This window comes from Pogoniulus pusillus, chromosome 13 (genome assembly GCF_015220805.1).
Source record: "Pogoniulus pusillus isolate bPogPus1 chromosome 13, bPogPus1.pri, whole genome shotgun sequence".
NCBI classification, from domain to species: domain Eukaryota; kingdom Metazoa; phylum Chordata; class Aves; order Piciformes; family Lybiidae; genus Pogoniulus; species Pogoniulus pusillus.
The window spans coordinates 11,950,596-11,965,036 of NC_087276.1; the positions used below are offsets into that span (position 1 = coordinate 11,950,596).

The 14,441-nt window shown below is 36.6% G+C and overlaps 1 protein-coding gene across 3 annotated transcripts in view; it reads right to left on the minus strand.

Annotated features, from left to right (window-relative positions):
- Positions 1-346: 346 nt before the first annotated feature.
- The window catches only part of CLEC16A (C-type lectin domain containing 16A), a 60,078-nt gene continuing 45,983 nt past the window's right edge, over positions 347-14,441 (minus strand). The window contains exons 23-24 of one of the 3 annotated variants that reach the window (XM_064153006.1): positions 11,066-11,185; positions 347-7,096 (exon numbers count right to left, since the gene is read on the minus strand). In XM_064153006.1, the coding sequence (XP_064009076.1) occupies positions 6,759-7,096; positions 11,066-11,185 (458 nt within the window). In that variant the 3' untranslated portion in view covers positions 347-6,758. Of the gene's footprint in view, positions 7,097-11,065; positions 11,190-14,441 lie in introns of those variants that run through there. The other 2 variants (XM_064153003.1, XM_064153004.1) reach the window with 2 other exon arrangements.

A 14,441-nucleotide genomic window follows, 5' to 3' on the forward strand; every position in this document is an offset into this window, starting at 1 on the left:
GGGTGCAAGGACATATTTAGGGAAGAAATCACACATGACAGGCACTTTCAAAGCGGTCTGTAGACATTTTAAATGTTGCTCAGACACTCTTAACCCTTGCTCTCATCAACTTTCCATCACCTCTGCAAGCTTCTTCTCTGCTCTCTGTCATGCTATGCCTTTACTGCATACACAATGCAAAAACACTTCAGCTATTTCAGTTTTCAGCTTAGAGATTAAAATGCCTGACATTCACATATGCATGCCACTCTTATTAACAAAAGCAAGCTTCAGCAAATTTCGAATTTCAGTTACTGAATATCCTCACCCATCAAATCCAGCAACAGAACATAAAAGGGAAGGAAGCTTTCTTAGTAATATCATTTTTATTGCCAAGTTCCATTTACAAAGAAAGGTCTATTGGTCATTTTTGTCCAGGTTTTCAATAGCCATGATACATGATTAATGCCAGCAAAACAGATACTTGGCTATAGAAATCTGGGTTTCAGAAACATACACCAACATTTCCTAACTTCACTCCATTCCCAAACATTATTTACATTTTCCTTTAAATTAAGACACTGTCACATTTACACCAAATGTCTAAGATAACTTATATTAAATATTTATTGCCTGCAGAAAGACATTTCATAATTCAAGTCACCCCACATGTGGGCTTTTATTTCCATATAAATATAAGGGCATGTTCCCACCCCCACCCCCAAATGAAGTACATTTCAGACACAACTTTATTGAAATATATTTCACAGGAGGACAGTCCTTCACATTCACTAAATGCTTGATGTAGTGTTTAAATCTCAGGCATACTCATTCTAGAAAAATACATTTCCCCCTCTTTGCACTGAAAACAATTAAGCTTACAAAACAACTACCAATTAAGTTAAAAGCTTACAACAAAAAGATCAACACCCCTAGTCATATGTGGAGATACCTAAAGCTATCCTCTCAAGTTTAAAATGCTTCCAGCAAGTTCCCTATAGCTGTAACAGTGCAGTGCTACTGCTGGGCTAAACGAAGCACTGAGAAATTCTAGCAGTCCATAAACCTCACATACTTGAATCTCCTCTCAGTCCTTTTCAAAATTACTTTCATGTTCATTGTAACTATTTATGTCAAACTTAGTCCTTAAATACACCCCAACACAAAAGCTCAGACCTTCTAACTTCCTTGTACATACTTAAACTATCAGATTGCAATTGCCATGTCTTAAATTCACTTTAGTGTGACTACCAACAACCAAAAGTAATGGGGAACAGGATGGTAAAAAAAATCCCTCATCTCTTTTAAGATCATAATCTTAGAAGACTCCTGAAAATACTATATGCTAGTCTGAAAGTCACTGAACTTTTACCTTTTATCATTAACAAATGTTCTTAGTCAGTACCTGCTTAAGCTCTTTTGAGTTACTTTTCAAAAATAAATGCACTGCACATTTTTCTGCTAACAAGACAGTCACAATGACTCAAGTTTTTCCTTTTCATATTAAGACCCAACGAATCCAAATTAGTGAAACAAAAACCAATTATCACCACACTGCACATTTATTAGACAAGCAAAATTTAGCTTTACATTTTTAATACATTAATAAAGGGAAAAAAGGCCACATTTTATAACACCTTGCAAAAGAAAGCAAATCCGAGCAATGTGCAAATCTAAAAAACTTGGGCGATCAAAATAGGGAAAATTCTGTACAAATGCAATATAAAAATACATTTCTATATGAAAGAACCTTCTGTTTGCGACATAGTCCAGAAATGTACTTCCTATGTCTTTGCTGCTGCTGCTCATAAAGTCCTGAGCAGTAGGAAACTCTCCCTAGCACTTCCCCCTGCATGCCATCTCCTAAAAGCATCCCACCCTAGCAAGTCCTGCTTGGATCACCATCTGCTATTCAGAAGCCAATAGGAGATAGTAAGTCCTATTATTAGGAGACAGTAAGAATTATTGTATTTGTTTCTAATTCATGCTGCAAATGTTGAGCAGAGTCAGAGCAACAGAGCAGCAAGCACAGGAGAACCACACCAAAGACTTCTAAATAATAGAAGAGCAGTGCCCTGGTTAGCGATACGCTAGGGTAGGCCAGTGATGGTCAGTTGCACACTACATTTAAGAATGACAGTAACACTTAGCAATAGAATTTTCAATATACTTAAAGACACCTAACACTAGGTAGATGAGTAGGAAATTCATCAAGGAAACTCATCACCTCTCAGGCAAAATACCTGAATCTTGCTGATCACGCCCATCAGATGCCTCTAAGCAAATCTTTGATTCAAGTGCAGGACTGAAACACTTATGTTTCCCAGATGACAAATGCCTGTGCAATGTCGTTCTAAAAGCAGCTCCCTGTTTAACATTAGATAGTTAGTGAAGACATCACAAAATTTAGCACAGTGGCTTTTTTTTCAGTAATACATGCAGATAAGTAGAGCTATTCACTAGGGTAATTCTGTAGATATTTCTCTGATGTGTGCAGCATCAAGTGATTACACTAGAGCACTGACAGCACCATGTGATTAAAGTGTTTACTTTTACAAAATGGCTTCATATTTATATCTACAATTTGACTTGTCTGTCTGATAGCTTACCTGTGTCTGCAGGCATACAGTTTATAGTTTCATTTAGTACTAGGAAAACTACATTCAATTACAGGGCAGCTAGTGAGTTCCAAATAGTTTCCAGTGCCAGGCCACTTCCAGTAAGTGTGGAAATTACAGTCACTCATGTCCTGCTGCTTCATTAGAAATAAAACCAAAACAACAAACCAAAACTAAACAGAGTAATTTCAAAACTTAAGGGCTGTTCATTTTGCTATGAATGAACTATTTTAACTGTCTCTTGTAAAATTCTACATGCAAGAATAACACAAATCCACAAAAGAGCAGTATTATCACTTGCATTCTGTCTCCGTTAAGCATAATAAGACATTGACTTAAACTCTAAATAGTGATCAAGATTTGAGTCTTACATTCTGGACACAGAAGAAGAGTTTTTAAGTGCCACATACCTGTCCTTTAGCAACAGTAGCGCAAAAGAATAAATGTATTCTGGGAGGTACTCCAAACTTCTCCTCATCAAGTGACTTCAAGGGAAATTTCAACTGTGTTGTAAAGTGAAGAACATTGAGAAGCGTCTTTAACAGGTTTTTTATTTATCTATGCATCCATCCTTTTTTTTGTAAGGTCAGCTTAAAGGAAGTCAGAATTTCAGTTTATCTTGAATTAGAAGTGGTGAATATCAATGAGCTCAGTCTTTATATTGTATATAATTCATGACTTCACACATGAAATACAGCTCTCTGTATTAATGTATGTGACCAGATTTCTGCTGGGTTTGGTTTAAATCACACAGCTTTAAAAAAAAAGGCTAAGCTTCCTGCACTTCATAGTTTCTTTCTATGTCAAAGAATTTCTACAAAACAATGCTTGCAGAGACGTTTTACACTGCAAGCACTATTTCCATGGTGAAGCAGACATTAGATTTTGGCACTGATGCTTCCACCTTCCATTTCCTTTCCATCAAATGTATGCTGCCACTACACCCCACAAACCAAAAACCTGAGTCGTGCTCATTGCTGTATGCTGGACGACACAAAAGCAACGGGGACCTGCAAGAGTCAGTGAAGGCAATACATAAGCAAGCAGTATCTTGGCAAAACATAAAATGAGACACCTAAACCACAAAGTACCAAAGTAACATTCAATATGCCTTGGCATCTTTGGCTCCTCAGAAGGAGAACAGAACTGTTTTATGCTAACAGAATATAGCTGGTATTTGCAACTTGGTATTTGGATCTGATTAAAAATACTGATGTTACACTGACCCAAATCACCTTTTGTTTAGGAAAAAAACTACATTTGTGGCTGATGTGCTCATGCTTTCCTGCTTGAGTTTCCTTTTTACAGTGAAAGAGGGATAAGGAAACAGCCCTTGAGTTGTTCTGATAAGGGAGAGATAGATATGATACTCTTCAAGGAATTGTAGATGAGTAACACCGTACTCGCAGAGATAAAAGACTGTCAATAGATTATTTCAGTGTCTCCAGAGCTTTTACACACTGAAGTCCCTTAATGCAGCACAAAACATGGTCAAATGGTATACACACATGCCTTAACATTACAAGTAAAAAGTCAGTTGCTTCTGTGGAATGACCATTCAGAGGTTTACGCTGGTCTGTGCCAACCAGTTGTGACATATATATAGGAACACAACATTGGCAGAGCTGGTGCAGTCAGAGCTTTCCATCTTTGCAAGGAGCTTCTGACAGAACTGCTAAAAGATATCTCTGCTTACCACCTCTCTGGACCAGCAAGGCTCTGACAGCAGTGGACAGGACAGCAAACCTTATTTTCTACTTTTCTAATAATAGTATTTACCTTAGTCTTTCACTCTGAAGCTCTCAGTAGAAAACAGGTCATGAGATGTAAAAGCCACTCAAAAGGAATGCAAAGCACAAAGTCAGCTTTATTTCCCTTTGTCCCATTTCTTGTGCAGTACAGCTGAAGCATGAGATTATGCATACCTGTTAAAACACTCCTTGTGCAGGGTCCTAATCTTGCTAGAAGTGAATTTGAAATTAGATAAATAAAGATCAAGGTTTTCCTGTCTAAAATTAATTCTATTTAAGGGAACTCAGCCTGCAGAGTGCCATTTTGTGTAATCTAGGTCAAGAGTTAACCTTAACAACTAACACAAAATGCTTTCAAATTAAGGAAGGCATATTTTTTAATAATGATCTTCAGAATATTACTGGGGCAACATAGTAGAGAAAGTCTAGGCTGCAAGCAGTTCAGCTAACAAAAATTTATGTGGTCCTTGTACCCAAAATGCAGTTGATGTCTAGGCAGGTTGAGGTACACACATCCTTGGTGCAACAGTGCAAACCTGCTTTAAGCATATGGCCACAAAAAAACCCCAAACAAACGAACAACCAAAACAGAGCAAAACAAATCCCAAACAAAAAAAAACCCAATCAAACATTAAAAAGCCTCATCCAATATAGAGTCTTACTCCAGCCATGCCAAATTCTCAACCCATATTCACAGCGCTGCCAAGGACACCTAGCTCTCAGAACTCAGTTTAGGCCGTTGTGGAATGGTCAGAATACTGGTTAATTCTATTTGAGACAAAGCAGGGGTCACAGAAAGGAAGAAATCAACACAAATACAAGAAAGAAGGAAGAAAAAATTGCTGGTGTTCAGTAGCAGATATGCTGTATGCTGTTACAGGATCATGAGGTGAATGAAAAGATAGAAAAAGTGAGCCAATTTCTTCTTGTAGATTAGTCAATCTCATACACAAATAACACATTTAAAAGCACTTCAAGTTTTCCATCTGACAGCCAGGAAAAGGTGCAATTAGAGATTGGGAAGTAAGTAAAAAAGTTCAGGTTCATCTACTTGACATGAAGTCAGTGTTAGCATAGACAGAATGAAAACAGATTGTGCTGAGGACTGAAATCACAGTAACAAGTAAAAAGTAGTCGTCAATCTTTGAAAGCTGGAAAGCACTCAATGTGATGAACAGATGAATAGCAACAATCTACTCATTTTACCACTAATTTAAATCAACACAAATGGAAATTGATGAGAAATCTTAATACCATTCATGTTACACTATGTATCAGATCAGCAAAGAAATTCCAAACTTTAGTCAACACTTTTCCACTATTTTCTGTCAACTTGGTATTAGGATTTAGGAAGCAAAGAAAGAAAAGCATAAACTCAGAATCACTTTAGTGTAGCAATGTTGTTTAACTGTGATGCTAGCCCAGATAGGAATAAAACTACACAATACCTTTCCTTTTGAGTTTCAGACTTACAGAGGAATTGCCAGTTAGATGTAGTGACTCTTCTTCCTATGTGAAGACAACATTTAAAAAGCCTCTTCTGTCTGATTCTAGAAGTTGTGCTTCAGTAGAAAGGGTGTCATTACTCCTCAGAGGTGTAGCAATTTGACTGTCAGAAGCAAACAAACAAGCAATAGCAAGCTCTTAAAAATATTTCACATTCCTCTGTAGCTGCTTAAGCAAAGACTAAAGTGGCCTCAACAATCCCTTATGTTAATTTGAATAAGCATTTGTCATTAACTTACAAGCTTTCACCTTTTAAAAAATAGTTCAATATATATCTTGCTTTGAATCAAACCTTGAAATAAATATTGCACATGGAAAACCCAATATTGAAGTCTGGAGTTCTACAAAGACAATCCTACAAATGGCCAAGCCTGCTGGTATCACGCAGACCTTCAAAGGATCAATGAGATCAGGGTAAAAGAAACCAAACAAACCCAAAACACAAACAGAAAAATACATCACATTTCAAATGGAAATGTAATCTCTGTGCTACAATGTATTTCTTTTTCTGGTAAATGGTATGTCTCCAGTTTCAGAGAAGTTAGTGATACAATATCCAGATATCCAAAAGCTTCTTCAGTTTGCTGTAACACTGTTAATACAATTAACAGAGTTCCTGCAGCTGAAACTCTGTGTAATCAAAAGAAAGTAGGTCTGTGAAATACTTTTGTGTTCTTCTATAATAGAAACTGGTAGGAAACAACCAGTCCAGACTCAAATGCTGCCATTTTTAATTTTTCTTCTTTTAAATTCCAGTTTAAATATGCTAAAAGCTTTCATTAGTGGGTCTCTTCTTGTGGACCAGTTGGTCTTTCAGGCTTCAAGTATCTGCACTCTCAAAGAAAAAACAACCAAGAATTTGGTTGCAATTGCTTCACTGTTTAATACAGTCCACAGGTTGGCTTTAGTCAGCACTTTCTTCCTCTACCTCTTTCACCTTGCAAACTTCACCTTCAGACTCCAAAGAGGACTGAGGAATGCAGGGGAATGTTCGAATACTGTGTGGATCGACTGGTGGCACCAGTGTAAGCGACTCTACGCTTAGTGCATCTGTATTGTCATCTGTTATTAATGATATTGTGGGCTGCTGTGCAGGAATCAGGCTAGGAGACAGGTTCGTTGTTTCTATGTCACTGGTTTTTACAGTGTTCTTGTTAGACTTTGAGACAGCTGAAAGAGTTTCTTCAGTCATCATCTGACCAGAAATGGTCATTTGAGGCTGCTCTGGAGCTGAAGCATCATCTAATGAAAAAAAAAAAAAAAACCAAAACACCAAATCAATAGTCAACTTATTATGTACATTAAGCCCAACAGTATACTATTATTTGTTAATATTTAAGAATAATTGAGTGGAAAATGCAGTTAAGCAAAGTACTATGGTTACATGTTCACTTTTTAGTAATTAGAAACAACCCAAAATCTCATGAAGGCATAACACAAGATGCCAGTAGAAATCTGTTTAAATTAGGAACTAGAATAATTTTACACATTTATAATTAGAAAAAACAGCAATATCAGAAATATTCCTAGAGAGGGGAAATGGAAGGGAAGAGTAAGACAACCTCTCCAGTATTTAGTACAAACTAAAAGGAACAGACACCCCATAGGAGGAAGCTCTTTAGAAATAATAAAAAAAAGACCCCCACACAAGTCGTTCTTCCAAGAGGTGGGTTGTTCCTTCAAAAAATTAGGAAGTAATTCTTTTGCTTCATTTTCCAGATTCACATTTAAGTGACACCCTTAACCACAGTAAGCACAAGAATATGCTTACTATGATTTCAAGGTGCTGCAAAATTGGTCTGGTTTTATCCAGGCTTCTGTTAGATGGGTTTAATTTTGTGTGCTTGTAAACATGGAGCATTCTGCACAGATTAAATTGGGAGTAAGCATACTGTAGAAGACTGATCTGCTACAACACTCACCCACTCGGTACAGAAAGCCCCAAACATTAACAGCTCTTTTCCTTTTCCCCCTTAAAATCCTATCAAACTATCAACCAGGCCACTCAGACGGATAGTGGAGGGAGGGGATGAGGCAATACAACCTCATAAGAGCAAATATGCCCAAAAGTCAGAAGTTTTTGTCTTTTCAGACTAGAGTAACAGATGTCATTACAGTAAGAGGTATCCAGCTTCAAGACAGAACATTTTTAGAGCTCTTGTAAGAAACAGCATGTGTTCAAGTGTACAGAAAAGTCTACAAGGCAATGTAGTGAATACAGAAGCCAAGAATTGGATTCTGTTTTTAACAATTTCAATATGATCCAAACTAATCCTATAAGAGAACAGAAAGTATAAACATAAGAGAAAAAAAGGAAAAAAAAAGAATATAAAAGCTGAGAATGGATAACACTAAGGTATCAGTGGGTTAACAGTAAGATTTTTATTTTTTTTACCTTTCTGGTAAGATAACCCCAAACAATGGTGTATTGTCACTTCAGAAAACCACTCAATTTTACATTTTTGCGGAATCGATGGCTAAAGCTTCTTGCTTTAATAAAAACAAAATGTACAGATTGTAAAAAAAATGTCTCCTTTTCAAGCAAAAGGGACATCAAAGCTTATTTTTGAAAAATAAGGGACAAAGTAAGTGCAGATTCCTTTTAGCTGTCAAGAAACTTTAGTGAGAATGTAGTGACAGAACAGAGGAAGTGATGCAAGACTTGCATGGAAAATGAACTGTTAAAAACATTGAAATAAAGCCTAAGGTAAACACTAACAGATGAGTATGCACAAAACAGTGAGGCTCTTTGCAGTGCTTTTACTTTCCAAATTTATAATATCTTGAAGGAATATCAAATATTCTTTGCCAAGATTAGATTTTAATCTGTATTATAGTATGAATATTCACTAAAATTCAGGATTCAGAAACTGAAGACATTCTGCTAAATAACTATTATCTATCAATGGCATTCTGCTGAGGAATGTTACATACAGCACATTTCTATTTAAGTTCTGCCGTATCACTTCCAATCCTGCAGTTCATTTCTGAGACCATTTGTCCCTCTTTCCCAAAAAAAATCCAAGTATTTTCTTAATATTTTCATTTACTGAAATGACAGGCACATATTTTTCTGCTATGCTGATAATGCATTTCTGCCACAATGACTGGCTGTTTGCAAACTGCCACTAGTCTCTGCAGGGGCAGAAAGAATTTTAACTAGAGGAGGGAGAAATTTTAATATTGTCTAGAAAAGATCAATAGCTCTCAATACTATTCTGCAATATGCTATCCCTTCTAGACTAATACTTCAGTGAAAATCTTACTCTTTAGTCACAGCTGTAAACTACAGCTACAAGAGTGGTACTTATATCCTCATGACCAAGCTCTCAAATACATAGGTTACTTGAGGTGTGTACTTTACTTGAAACTGCAATTACAAGCTTGCAATAGCTAAGTTTTTAAATATGGTATCTCCTAAATATTCTGGATACAAGGATAGATAATGCTGAACTATAGATGAGGGAAAAAGAAAATAGAATACCGAGATCCAGCATCTTGGAATGAAAATTTGCCATAGAAGAGGCACTACAATGAAAAGTTGGGCTGCTCTCATGATATAAGTATTCTTATATAGCATCTCCTAGTTAACTGAATACAAGGCCTGATAAAATCTTTGAGGCTCAAAATTTCAAAACCTTTTGAAGCCATACTCAATTCAGAGAAGGAAGGATCCAAGTACAGAAATAGGTATTTAATTCTTAAAGTCTCTGGAGCTGGAAGAATTGGCAAAAGGATGCACCTTAGCTGAAAAAAACCCAAACAAAACCTCATGAAGGTATTACTACAAGGATTTCTGTCTCTAAAACCAGGTAAGTACCAAGCTCTTGATTCAAATGAGCTTCAAGACACCAAGTGCGTTTACAGATTAAGTTCTCTACACATTACCTGGAACTTCAATCTATACTGCCTATAAAAATACTAACTCACTTTCAAAAACTCTTAAATTCCTAAAATTTGGTTCAACTTTTGGAGACAAAAAGCAAGAATATTTGCAATTTTTACCTGTATAAAATCACCAGTCACTAAGATATTATCTACTCTGAAATATCAAGCTGCTACCGACTAATATGAGAAATGAGCACTTCAGTATACCTCTTTCCAACCCCCAGGCATTTAAGCAAGAGCACTCTGGAAAAAAATAAACGAGATTTGCAACAAAACCAGGGAGAGTGAATCCAGTTTCTTAAAACAGTTGTGACATTAACATTTACTTTTAACAGCCCTCAAACCTCCACATTTAAGAGCCAAACAAGGTTTGAAAATGGTGTCATTTTGCAAGTGTTTGGGTGGTATTAGTTCTCCCTGTTGCAGTGGCTTTGGCAACCTTAGGTATTTTTCAGCATTTCTATAGTCTGACAACATTATCACTACAGCAAAAAAATCCAAACCAAATAACTCTTATTAATTGATGTTAAGGATGATTATTAGTGAAAGAAGATAGAAAAGAACATGAAAGGAAAGAACTAATGTCATCTACAGAGAAGTGCCCTAACTGTACAGCAACGTACTATGAATAGATAACAAAAATATAAACAAGACATTAAGTGAAGGAATACAAAATAAATCTTTAAAGATGAGTGTTTATATAAACAGGGTAAAATACCTTTATGCTACAATAGTTTAAAAAAAAGGAAATAAATTAGATAAGTTAAAACTGGTTATTATATAAATAAGAAGGTAGTTTAAAGTGTATTGTCATCTTTTTTGCATCTGCCTCCTTTCCTCAGCATCTAAGGCAATCAAAGGTCCATAATGCCATCTGCCTGAGTTTGATCGTAGAATTATTAAGCTCACAGTTCAAGGACAGCCTTATGCTGAATACCTGTCCATTTTACTCAAATTATGAATAGATTTCTTGCTTCTAGCCAAGTACCTGCATTACTGTCCACTCAGGAGCCTCTGCTCACTGAATTCCACTACAGCCATGACTGCCCCTGTGCAAATGAAGACATAGCTGCTTTGAAGCTGGAGGCTTGATAACAGAACTTTCATCTTAGGCAAGAGAGCCAAGAAACATGGGAGAAACTGCAGATGAGGTTTTCAGAAACAGCTAATTACTGTGTTACAGTTCTCCGAAAAAAAACAGTAAAGACAAATATTTATGATGTTTTCTTCAGTTTCCCACCTCACTGTCATTGCTGTCAGCATTGAAATCAAGTATGTTCTATTAACTGTTATGGGCTTCTGAAATCTTATGGAGGAACCTGCCTGAATTGATATTGCGTGAGTTTCTGTTGCAGCTGCTGCTTGAAGACCTAAACCCAGTGTCCACCGTGACTGTCAGCCTCCGACAGACTAAACACCCGCCGACGTCCTTTCCTGCCAGACCTTACTAGAGGAAAACACAGCGGTAGATCATATGAAGGCTTTAACAATGAAACAAGCAAGGGAAACTGGAATGAAGACAAAGGATACATGTTAGAGTAGCAACAAGAGTAAGTGACAAGGACACACCCATAACTGCCGGTATCTTGAACAGAATGGCACCACACCAAGAGTCTTGCAAGTCTGGGAAATATTCTGAAGCTTAAGTATTTGTTCTTCAGAAATAATTGAGTTTAACTGAATGAAATGTTTTGCTTACCTATCTGAAAATGTCCATAATGCAGTTTGAGCTATGCCTGGCAACACCAACTGCACTTAACACTGAGAAGGGCCGAGCAGGCATTTATTCACATAACAGTCTACTCACATGCTTTAGAAATCTTGAGACAAGCTGTTTAACACAAATTCTGGTGACACAGACTTGTTCTGATTTTTACTGGCCAAAAAAAATTAAGAGGTGCAGTTCTGTGCAAACCATTTAGCTCTACTATTCTATAATGCGAAACAGAAATATTAGATCTGGTTTCTAACATAGCCAAATAATGTTTTAAAAGATAGCAGCAATTCAGATGATGATGCTTGGTGCATAGAAAGTTTCTAGAAAAAAAGCTTTCTAGAAACAAAAGTACTTCCCTCATCTAGTTAGCAAATTATTAGCAACATATAACAGAAAATATCAAACCACATTTACACTACTGATTATAGAAGGAAGAGAGAAGGAAGGTTTCAGAGGCTCTCCTTACTTGATTAATCTTCCTCTCATTGGAATATATACATATTATTTTACAGACTGGAATCTAACATATTCTTTGCAACAAGGGACAGCTTTGTGTACTTATTTTACCATCAATATCTGCCAGAAATATGAAATACAACATAAATGGCATAGAAGATCAATGCCTTCTGAAATCCTCAATATCCATTGCTCCAGTGTAAACATTTTAAGTGTTGAAGCCAATTTTAAAGCTTAAGACAATTTAAAAAGTGATAAAATACAGCATAGATTACATCAAACATACATAATTCTGGAAGACTGCTAACTTAGAATAGGAGAACTTCTTTATCTTAATCCTTGGCATATATAAAAATAAGCGCTTCAAAGAAGTGCATGGTTCCAGCAAGTGTAGCCAAGGAAAGACAGTAGACCAAGCTCAAAAGCTTGATGATTAAAATAAGCCTAGCGAAAGACAATTTTATCTTATGTGTAGCATTCCTTCAAATGTGTTAACAACAATAAAAAAAGAAATCATGTAAATACAAAGGAAAAAAACAACCTGATAGCAGTGTTTGCAGAGCCTGATACTGCTTTTTCTGTCTTGTTAGAGGCTATGCTTTCTTTTTCTGAGGATTATGCCTGCTCTTTTAATTTTAAGCAACTGTGCACCAAATATATTTCAAATATTGATAGCAATATTTACCTGAAATAATAACTGGTCCTTTAAACAATCAAATATATGGTGAGGATGCTCCATCTTAAAGGATGGAGTAAGGATGGTTCACCGCAAAATCCTTAAGTTACGTGCAAATTAGATGCATGGTTCTCTATACCAACTATTACTTGTCCCATTGCAGTAAATCACCTGCTCATGCACATACAATCACTGTCTTCCTCTTTGTTGCTGCTAGGGTAGAGTTAGCAGAACGCAATCCAAGAGCTGAGATCAAAAGTACTCCCCACAGAAAGTTAATTCAAGCTGCTGACTTGGGGTTGAATTAGTTAGATGATTCTCGCATTTATTTCCACAGGCTTTGCTGAAGGTTATCAGTGCTCACAGTGGCAGGGCACAGAATTGTGTTCTCACAACTAGATTTGCTAAGCAATCCACCTCAATGTGCCTAGAGTCTATGCAAAAAACCAAACCCCGTACAAAACCTGCATGACATGTGGCACTTCGAACATACTTGACAGTGAAGGTCACACCTTCATTGTGTGGACAATACACGCAACCTAACTTGTAAAGTGCAGTCTGAAACTGGGTATTTCAAAATAGCTAAGGCCATCACAGATGAGCCTTTTTACACTTAAGGAGAAGCATGCAGTCAAACCAATGTTTTCTTGTAGTACCATTCCACACTAAGACTTCTGACAAATGATACCACTTCTCCATGTAAGCAACATATATTATATAGGTCCTCAAAAGACTGGATAAGAGCAATTACCAGCAAAAGAAATAAAATGAGGTCCTTCCAAAGCTTTTAATAGAATAGATTTAGAAAATTATTCCAGATTTTATTCTAGAATTACACACATTGCAGAAATATTTTTACTATGTTAGTCTCTCACAGTGATAGATGCTAGAGTATTGGTGCTAAAATGATTTATTTAACATTTACAAACTTCACAGGCAGCCTTCACTTAGCCTTTCCAGGACTATTTCTTGCAGAGGCAGTCACTCTGGATTGATCTGACACTGTTCTGTGAAACCTACAACACGCTGAAGGCCTAAGAAAGACTTCACAATTTCCTGTAGCACCACGAAAAAGTTTATATCTACATAAGGCCTCTAAATGAAGGCAAAATAATGGCCTAAGAAGGAGGAACCAGAACAACTACTCCCAAGAGTTGTCAATACTGAAAGTGACTGTTAAATGAAGGGACTGTTGGAAAAGGTCTTGGCAATCAAGCTAGCTCTGTTGTTTTACAAGCCAAATGAAGCAGAGTATGTCAGTTTTGGCGTGAAAGCATTTCAGTATGCATCCTGCAGGATTTATTCTTGTTTAGTCTTCAGCTTGAGACTTTACCTAACACATAATCTGTACTCAGAACAAATACTATGTCAGGATTCTCTAACAATACTACACAAAAAGAGAGGAATGAAGGCAACAAGACATTCCAGTATAAACATACCCACTAAATCTACTGAGCAACACAAACACATGGTAGCTACATTTATGAAAGTCATATTGTCAGTAGCTTCTTCTGCACTAACGAAAAGGCCTTTTCAAACCAAATCAGTTAGTGCAGAAGCTGTACAGAACTAGCAGCCTTATTAACTATTTTCAAATATTTAATTTATGCCTCACCACTACAAACTAACATGAGCATCAGACACACATACAACAGCAAACGTAACTCAGTACATAAAAGATGCTTCATGTGGAGATCAATTTATCTGCTATGGTGAAAGGCTAAGAATGTATACTGAATTTATGTAATGTGATATTTCAGCTTAAAAAAACCTGAAACACAGAATCCCACAGTTTTAAATTGTATGTGCTAGGAGACAAGTCAGACAAGCGGGACATTAATACATCAGTA